Below are 10,210 nucleotides of genomic sequence, written 5' to 3'. Positions count from 1 at the left end.
GCTAAACAAGTGAGCTGTGCCAAATTTCATCCAATTCGGATCATAAATGCGACCTGTACTTTGTTTACCATTTAACACCAACAGACAGACAGACGGACGGACGGACATCCATAAATCGACTCAGAAAGTGATTCTATGCATATTCCCAAAAGGAAACATGGGTTTATCTCGATTATTTTTGCATGTTACAAATATATGCACAAAGACATAATACCTTGTACCACAGTGTGATGAAGGGTATAAAAATCACAGACCTTCAGGTCTTAGAATAATTGTCATATCCTACTGTTTTCTACAAAAAATTCTCTAACACGCAGGTGTATTTTTACTATAAAATGTATTATCATGCCTTCTCCAAAAATATCAATTCATAGATATTCCGAATATCCTGCGTACATAACGAGCGTAGCGTATATCGCACATAAACCTTGACATATGTTTGTTTATAAAAGTCTATAAACACAATTAGAGTTTATTTATCGCAGTCATAAATATTAATATCGTGCACAATTTCAACATTTTGATACTCATTTAATTTATACTTTCTTTATTTTTTTGTTTGCATACAAAAAAGTAGCATTCCTTCTGCCAAGGATAACTGACACCTTGATACAAATACTTACACTTTATAATCACCGGAAATAAGTTTGATAATCACAGCGAAGAGTATAAAAACCACACAGGCCAAGCTAATAAAACTTGCTCTTGCCAGGCGGGAAACGTTCTTGTAGAGGCACAACGGCACCACAATGCCCACCGTTACAAAGAAAACCACACCCAGGCGTACAGCACCCATTGAAGAGCCCCACGATGGTATTAGGCGTACCAACACCTTAGACAGAGTATCACCAACCACAACATTGTAGGAAATCATGGCTGTAATTACGGAAATATAAACAAATATAAAACACACATACGTACATACATACACAGATACATATCAACACAAAATGCCATTTAGTTTTAAGTGCAGTGAATTTATTGTTGAACATTTCCGATACACGAATTAGTCGCATGATTTACCGAATGCTAGTCGCATTTGTAATGGTTATTGGATTTTATACAATAAATGTTTATTTTAAATATGGCTTTAGTGGAGATTTTAAAGATTTCAGACACCAGCACTCACTGCAACTAAAATCGGTGACGTACAATTTGTAATACATACACACATACATACCTAGGAATGGATACATAAATTGCAGCAAGGACAATAGGTAGTAGCCGTATTTGCCGTAGGCAGCCTCCATAATACCAGGATAACTGAAACGTCCACATATGTGACCACACTTGACCTGAAAAACACATAACGAAAACAAACACATACAATATCTGGTCTTTTTACACACACACACACGTCTATACACACAAACATGTTAAAATGCCATAGAAGCAAGACCACCGGATAGGCGGAAATAAACGTGTTCGTGTCATTGAAAATATTTAAGTGGATTTGAAATGAAATTCAACGATATTTCGTTGGTGCACATGACCCTGTTGCACATTTGGTTGGCCCACATATCACCAAAAAAAACTTAGGTTTTCATAATTAATATGACACTGGCTTACATAAACCACCGCAATATTTATACATTTAATTTGTTTAAAAATATTGTGCCAAGGATCATATAAATTTTATTTCTCCTATAAAATTCTATAGGAAAAAAAATTCACAGACCCATAAGCCCAATTTTTGTCTATAGAAAAAAACTCACAGACCCATAGGTCCTATTTTTAATAGAAAAAAATCACAGACCCACAGGTCCTATTTTTTTCTATAGAAAAAAATTCACAGACCCATAGGTCCTATTTTTTTCTATAGAAAAAAATTCACAGACAGGTCCAATTTTTTCCTGTAGGAAAAAATTCACAGATCCACAGGTCCTATTTTTTTCTATTGAAAAACATGCACAGAGCCACAGGTCCTATTTTTTCTATTGAAAAAAATTCACAGAGCCACAGGTCCTATTTTTGTCTATAGAAAAAAATTCTTAGACCCACAGGTCCTATTTTTGTCTATAGAAAAAAATTCACAGACCCATAGGTCATATTTTTTCTATAGAAAAAAATTCACAGACCCAAAGGTCCTATTTTTTCTATAGAAAAAATTCACAGACCCAAAGGTCCTATTTTTTTCTATAGAAAAAATTCACAGACCCACATGTCCTATTTTTTCTATAGACAAAATTCACAGACCCACAGGTCCTATTTTTTCAAGTCCTATTTTTTCCACAGGACATATTCACAGTAATTCACAGAACCACAGGTCCTTTTTTCTATAGAATAAACACCACAGGACCTACATATTGTATACAAACAAATTTACGGGACCACAAATCCTATTTTTTCTATAGATATATCGATACATGTTCTGTCATAGCTTTTATTTCCTATCAATGAATATTTCCATGCTTCTTGGAACACAAATACCTCATTTCTTCAATTAAAACACTTCTATCCCGCATGCAAGATATCTATTGCGATTTCTCCATCCGACCACAAAATGAGTCATCTATATACATGTATGTCCCATACATACACATGAAGAACCACCAATGTCATCTTGACCATTTCATTTTACATTCTCTTTCAAACCAAACTAATGTTCGGCATTCCATTTGTGGGTTATCAAGATACTAATGGTTACGCTGCTGACCCATTAAAACCGTATCAAATGCTAAAACTCGACATAGGAAAATTGTTGTATAAACAGCAGGATAAATCCGTATCCCATTACAACCTCAATATTCTTTGAGAGGGAAAATAAAAACAAAAAAAAACATTTTGCCATTCCCCAGAACTCAACAAAAAACAACACATTTACAGGGAGCCGTTTTCTTCGAATCGACGTGAATGTGATATGACGCATGTGAACAAAATCATCATCACATTTTAAATGGATTCCTATAACATAATATATTTATGTATATACATTGGATTGGGGGAGGGACATCGGTAGGGAAATTCTGTGTTTTTTAATTCTGAGTAAATATTGTAAGAAAATATATTAAAAGGGTTCCCACTTCAACGTTTCCATTTATTTGCATACATATTCGCATTTTTTACACAACCTATCCAATTTTTGTTTTCCATTGCATAGTCCTTGACTCATTTTGTGGGCGAGCTGTTATCCATTGTTGGAACCCCCCGCACATAAGCTCAATGCAAAGCTATGCAAAGTGCGGTCAATTCATTCTGGGCAAAGTATAAAATCCTTTCATTTATCAAACTCCCACATATGACACATCCAGAGATGGTCGGATGGTGGGAAATGCGATGATGTATTCGACATGTGTCGATGAATGTTGGAAACCCTTATGTAAAAATGAAGCATCGTAAGACGTTTATTTTTGAGTGAAACAACACAATTAGTGGTGTCTTTGGTGAAGTTCGCAAATCAAAGAAGTGGATGTTATGCTGGCAAAAACATGGATTTGATTCACTATATAGCTTATGATAACTTATTTTATTTCCCGAACGTACAGAAAAAACACGTGGTCAGTGATTTTCGCTCCGCTCACCATGTTTGAAGCGTTTAGATGAGTTCCCAGGTTCTATTTCGGAATTTTGAATTGTTTAGTCTTATTTTCCCACAGAGACGACTGTAATTTGGCATTAGGGATTCTTGGAATGTTAAGCGGTTTTTTTTCTATAAAGATGCTCGTTTTAATATAGTCCTCCTTTAAATATATTGCTTCATCAAACATCACATAAACAAGGTATATTGACAGTTACTTGAAATAAAACCAGTGACCGGAGCAGTATAGGCGGCCGACCATATGATACCCTACACAACTTCCAAGAAAATTATTATCTGATCATCAGCGAAAATTATGGGCGTTGTCCTTGACCATAACTGGAACCTAATAGAACATTTCAAAGCGATCAGTGGTATATTTCTGCCCTCCAGTGTTGAAATGGGTTACTAAATAATGAAAACGTAGACAAATGTAAATATTTATGTATAGCTCCCACATCCGAGTACATACAACAATAAAATTGGTATCACTTTACCAGAGATAGTATATCCTCTTGGATATACTATCTCTGGACTATGTCCTTCAGGGGTAAATATATACGCTACATAATACAAATTTTGTAATTTTTCACACAAAAGTGAGGGTCCATTTAACCCGTTAAATATTAACAGATCTTTATCAAAGCAAGCATGCATATTCTTTGGCCTGATCCCCTTCTCCATGTAAAAATTCGCGGACCATAATTGCGGGCTCTGGAGCGACCAGAAAATCACAAAAAATTAACGTATTTCATCCATTTCATACCCGAAATGTTAAGCGATCTTTACCAAAAACAATAGGGGTCTACATTGAGCAGAACCCATCCTAAATGCAATATTTCGTGACGGTGGCCGGAAAAACGGACGGACATACATGTCTAGATCGACTCAGCTAGTCGAGATAAGACGATGGGTATACATAAAGGTGGGTCTAGGACCAATATTTTGCGGCGTTACAAACTCTTGGGGCTGCACAAAGTTATAATACCCTGACAACTGCCGAATTCGGCAGAATAACGCGCACAAAACCCCAAAAATACCGAAAATTGGGGGGTACCGTTATAATGGCCAAATTTCGTGCAAATCGAAAGATATATAGGGACTTCGGTACGCCATTTACCTTAAATCGGACGAAAATATATATGGGAGCAATATCTAAATCTGAACCGATTTTTCCCAATTTCAATAGGGTTCGTCCGTGGGCCATACAAATGAGCTGTACCAAATTTCACCCAATGCGGATCATAAATACGACCTGTACTTTGTTTACAATTTAACAGTTTGCAAAGCCACGGGTAGTGCATCAAATCCTCCAGATTTACTTTTATAACATTTTATATCAATGGTATATCCCCAGTCTTTCCGATTGATATAAAATTTTTGCGATTGTCATATATATGATAAAACCGAAATCATTGTAGGGATCAGTTACTAAACTTTGCCATAATCGTTTACCTTGCTAGGTTATTCAAAGAACCTATTTTTGACCTAAACCTCATATAAAGGTCGCAGACTATCTCAATCAGACTAGCGTATATAAAGTAAGATTAAAATCCTCTGGTCAAGTATTTTATAATACTGGTCCATATTTTAGATAGCCTCCATATCGTTCGGCCTAACCAAACTGACAACGTTTTTACTTGTTGTTGTGAAATAAACACATTGTATATTTTGAAGGGTTCACTACATTTCATACATACTTTTTTCTACAGCAATAAGAAGTTTTTCCAACTGTCGAATACCTTACAATCCCATCCCTGACATTCACACCGATAAAAACATTCAACAACTTGCTTTCTCGTTGTTGTTGTCGCCAAACCTACGTTCGTTCATTTCTATTCTGTTTTTTCTCTTTCTCGTTCACCTCTTTTGTTGTTGTTTTTGTCATCGTTTACCCCCATAGCATATGGAAAATGTATGGTTTTGACATTTTAGCAAAATTAAAGTTTAGTATTCTGTTCGGTTTAAAGGAAATTGCAATAATATTGTTTTTCAAAAATGTGGATGTCTGTTGTTTGGTGGGCGCCTTCGCATTCTCCCCCCACCCGTGAGACGTGATATGGAACTGCAATATGTGAAGGAGTAGTTGTTGCTTCCTCGTACTATCCTGACTAACATTACAAAGTGGCTTATTTGTCTCAAGGAGATTTGCGTTACATGTCCTACTCTATCGTAGATAGTAGATTTGTTAGGGAGAAGCACGAAGTAAATGTAGTTTTGTGTTTTTCTCATTTTTTTTATTTTTTATTAGATGTTCAAGGAAGGCACGTGAAGGTAACATTAAAACAATGACGAAGTGAAATAAAAAAGGGCGAAATCTCAAAGTCAAAGGATATTATTAAAATGCAATTTTTCTAAAAGGATGCTGTTCGTCATTTGTAATGTGCAACGCGAAGGAACAAAAAAATTATTATTAAGTTATGGGGTTAGTTAGATTCGCGAATTGTGGAGCGTTATGGTGAGGGATAAAACATATTGCAAGAGCTTTAGAATGGTGAAACTAGTATGAGAACATGTTTTTAGAGAAAAAGGAAAAAAACTTAAGGAATATTCGAAAGTCGACCAGGGCCGACTATATGATACCCTTCACCACTTTGGGTACATACATGATATGCTCATATATACAATATCCTTCAAATAGAATAGACTTAGTATCTTTCGAGTACCATCGAAATGGAATCGAACGAAATTAACTGCGTGAAGTATCCAATACTTTATGCAATATTCATGTAAAGCGAAGAGACATAGGGTCATCCATTTGCACCATTTGCATAAAATCGGACAAAAATATATGAGGGAGCTATATCTACATCTGAGCCGATTTCAAGAATAAAATATCGTGCAAACAGGACCTATAGTGCATCATGGTCCTGTTTGAACTATATTTAAATCTGAACCGATTTCAAACTTAACAAAAAGCATTCCAGACTAAATTCCATACCCGCTGCTAAATATCGTGAATACAGAACAAACATAAACCCCTCGGAACTGGGAGCTATATCTAAATCTGAACATATTTCAACAAAACTTCACGGATGTCAACCTGTATTAACCCTTTCAGTGTCAAAAAAATTTTGTCGGAATAAAAATCTAAAATTTTGTACTTAAAATCATATGAAGGCACAAAGTTTAGAAAAAAAAAACAATTCTTATTTTAACCCTCGGACAGTTTTGTCTGTCTTTCAGCAAAAACAAAGACAGCAATTGTAACGGTACATAGGATAATCGAAAAATTGCAAAGAAAGAGAGTAATTTTAAATGTCGAATATATTCGACAAAAACACTGAAAGGGTTAACTTCAATACCGTATGAAAAATTTTGTCTAAATCTGTAAACATTGTCTGTTTGGTACTCCATTTATATAAAATCGGACGAAACTATATGCGGGAGCTATATCTAAATATAAACCTATTCCAACAAAACTTAACATACATCAATCTGGACCTAATTCAGTACTCTGTGCAAAATTGTGTCTCAATCGGACCAATATTGGCAGTATGGGGCTCTATTTACATAAAATCGGACAAAATTATATATGGGAGCTATATCTAAATAAATTCCTACGTCCTTAAGTTGAGCCGAATTTTTTATACCTTCGATCCCCCTTCACCACACTGTGGTAAAGGGTATTATGACTTTGTGTAGATGTTTGTAACAGGCAAAAGGAAACAAGATAGACACAAGATTCTTTCTGAGAATATGGAAAGAATCACTTGCCAAGTCGATTTATGTGTGTTTGTATATGTTAAATTGTAAACAAAGTACAGGTCGCATTTAATATTCGAATTGGATAAAATTTGGCACAGCTCATTCATTTGAATCAAGGACGAGTCCTATTGAAATTGGGAAAAATCGGTTCAGATTTATATATAGCTCCCATATATATGTTCGTCCGATTTAACGTAAATGGTGCACCGAAGGCCCTATATATCTTTCGATTTGCAAATTTCGTGAAAATCGTCATAGTCATATCGTACTGAATTAACTCTAGAATGATGTGTGCTAAGTTACGTAAATATTGGTTCATATTTATATATAGCTCAAATATATACATTCGTCCGATTTTACATAAATGGTGCACCAAAGTCCCTATTTATCTTTCGATTTACACGAAATTATGCACAGCGTACTGAACTAAGAGTAGACTGATGTGTCTTAAGTTTCGTTGAAATCGGTTCAGATTTAGATATAGCTTCTATAGATATTTTTGGCCAATTTAATGTAAATGGTGCACCAAAGACCTTATATATCCTTCGATTTGCACGGAATTTGGCATAACGTACTGAATTGAGTATAGAATGATGTGTGCAATGTTTCGTGAAAATCGGTTCAGATTCAGATTTTGGTGCACCAAACTCCAAATACATTTTTCGATTTGCACGGAATTTGGCATAGCGTACTGAATTGAGTCTAGAATGATGTGTGTTGAGTTTCGTGGAAATCCGTTCAGTTTTTGATATAGCTCCCATATAAATTTTCGTCCGATTATACATAAATGGTGCACCAAACTCCTAATGTTTGTCCGATTAACACGAAATTTTGCGCAACGTATCAAATTGAGACTTGAATGACGTTATTGGGTTTTGTTGAAATTGGTGCAGACGCAGCCATAGCTTCCATATGTATTTCGACGGATATCTGATTGAGATTAACAGCCTGTTTTTGTAAAATTCCAAACGAACGAATTCGAGTGACTTACGACCAAACCTTTATTTATGTTTATAAAGTTTTTCTGATTCAAAACAAAAATAAATGACATATTTTTCAAAACCAAGGAGTTTGGTCGTAAGTCGCTCGAATTCGTTCGTTTGGAATTTTACAAAAACAGGCTGTAAATTTTTAACTGTGCGGCGTACCGAATACCGAATCTGCACGAATGAAATTAAATTTATTATAGGTTACAGAATGACATGAGTATGTTCCTTCGAGTGAACATTGACATTCAACTGTAAGGATACATATGTACAATATACCAAAGTGGTGTAGGGTATCATATAGTCGGCCCAGTTCGACTTTACTAATTTCCTTACTGGTTTTAATTTATTTTTTATTCACCAGGAATCCGATGTCAAATTATAGATACTTCCATGAGAAAATTCGGTTAAAAATTTAAATTTATATATAAGTCTGCCTTTCAGAATCCATTTATACCAGATTACAGTACCATTGGTTGGAAAGTTTGGATAAAGTCTTCAAAATACCGAAAATGGAATGATACCTGTCTATGGGAGCAATGCCAAACCGTAACCTGACTTATGATAGGAAAATTTGACACCCCATAATAAATTGATAAATCAAATTAGAACGAATTCGGTTGAAAAACATGCCCAAATCCCCAAAATACCGAATTATGGGTGTACCATAATATGAGGGCTACCCGGAAACTTAATAATATTGGTAGTGGGATTTTCTACTCGGTGAGAATGCAAAATATAAAGTTACAGCTAATTAGGACAGGATATAAAAATCCTATCCAGACAAATGCTATATTAGAGTATTAAAATTATATACAAGTGATCTCTATATAAATTTGTACAGACTGTACTTTAATTTCCCTTAAAAACAAAACATTTCTTTCCTCAATTTTAAATTCATTCAACTGGCATTTTTCCAGCAAATAAAAATTTATATAATAAAACATAAAACACATACTAATAGCTATGTACTCCGCATTCAACAATAGCTTATATACAAAGGCGAATAAAAACGGCAGAGGGGCAAAAAAAAACCCTGGCAAAAGCATTATCCCCCATACTTACCATTAATATAAGTGAATAGTCTGTAATGTAGGCAACAAGTATGAGTAGCAGAAGACCAAGGCCAAAGCCGGCTCGATGAAACGCATATGGAATGCCAATAACGCCACTGCCTACAATTGAGTTGATGTAGTTAAAGGATGCCTGCGGCAATGACGACAACGTTTCACCCAATGTCCCATCGCCTATTATGGCACCTAGACCGATGTTTCCTATGGTACTGCCTCGGCCGCCGCCGCCAACACCTCCACCGCGGCCACCACCATTTGCAGCCTCACTTGTGCCATCATTGGTATATGAATTTTGTTGTTGCTGTTGTTGATTTATACTGCTCTGTAGCTGGGGGTCCTGCTGCTGTTGACTGTAGTACTGTTGTGTATTACTACCAGCATGATGGTCATTCTATGAATACAAGGAGAAAAAATGAGGAGAAATTACAAAAAACGGTTCAACAGACGAGTAGATTAAAATCCGAGTACATGCAACAAAAAAGGGCGCCGTTCATGCAACCACGACTCGCTTGTTAAAAGAAAATCATAACCATTGGCGGAATATTTGCCAAAAGTCAAAAGTTGTTGAAAAAGTAATCGTTGTACACCACAATTAAGTGCAGTTTATGGTTGAGACTAAAGTGGAGGGTAGGTGGTTTTGGGGGTCACAAATGCAAATTATTATAAGGGATTTAAGGTAATGATGTACATAATAGGGTGTGGTCTCTAAAAAGTTCGAATGTGGGATTTATATTAGTTTAGAAAAAAATATAAATATATAGAATTGGTAGGCAAATTTGAAAGAAAATTCGGTCAAATTTGAAAGAAAATTCGGTGCACGTCTGCTGTTCCTTTTGCTTATGCAATTCATCATAAAACAATATTTCCCATTATTTTCTGTAGGTCATGCTCTGTCATTATAAATTCACCCACAACATCAATGTTCT

At 35.4% G+C, this 10,210-nt stretch overlaps 1 protein-coding gene across 1 annotated transcript; it reads right to left on the bottom strand.

Moving 5' to 3' along the window:
• Nucleotides 1-623: 623 nt before the first annotated feature.
• LOC133333049 (putative sodium-coupled neutral amino acid transporter 11) lies at nucleotides 624-9,675 on the bottom strand (the record flags this gene model as incomplete). Its single annotated transcript, XM_061541383.1, has 3 exons — nucleotides 624-876; nucleotides 1,181-1,295; nucleotides 9,277-9,675. Coding segments are annotated over 3 exons (767 nt in total), but the record flags the coding sequence as incomplete, so codon positions are not given.
• Nucleotides 9,676-10,210: the final 535 nt, after the last annotated feature.

Source organism: Musca vetustissima, unplaced genomic scaffold (genome assembly GCF_032173495.1).
Source record: "Musca vetustissima isolate MV318-11 ecotype Yass unplaced genomic scaffold, APGP_CSIRO_Mvet_v1 utg131991, whole genome shotgun sequence".
NCBI lineage: Eukaryota > Metazoa > Arthropoda > Insecta > Diptera > Muscidae > Musca > Musca vetustissima.
The sequence above is the reverse complement of the archived record's forward strand: the minus strand, read 5'-3'. Positions and strand labels throughout refer to the sequence as shown.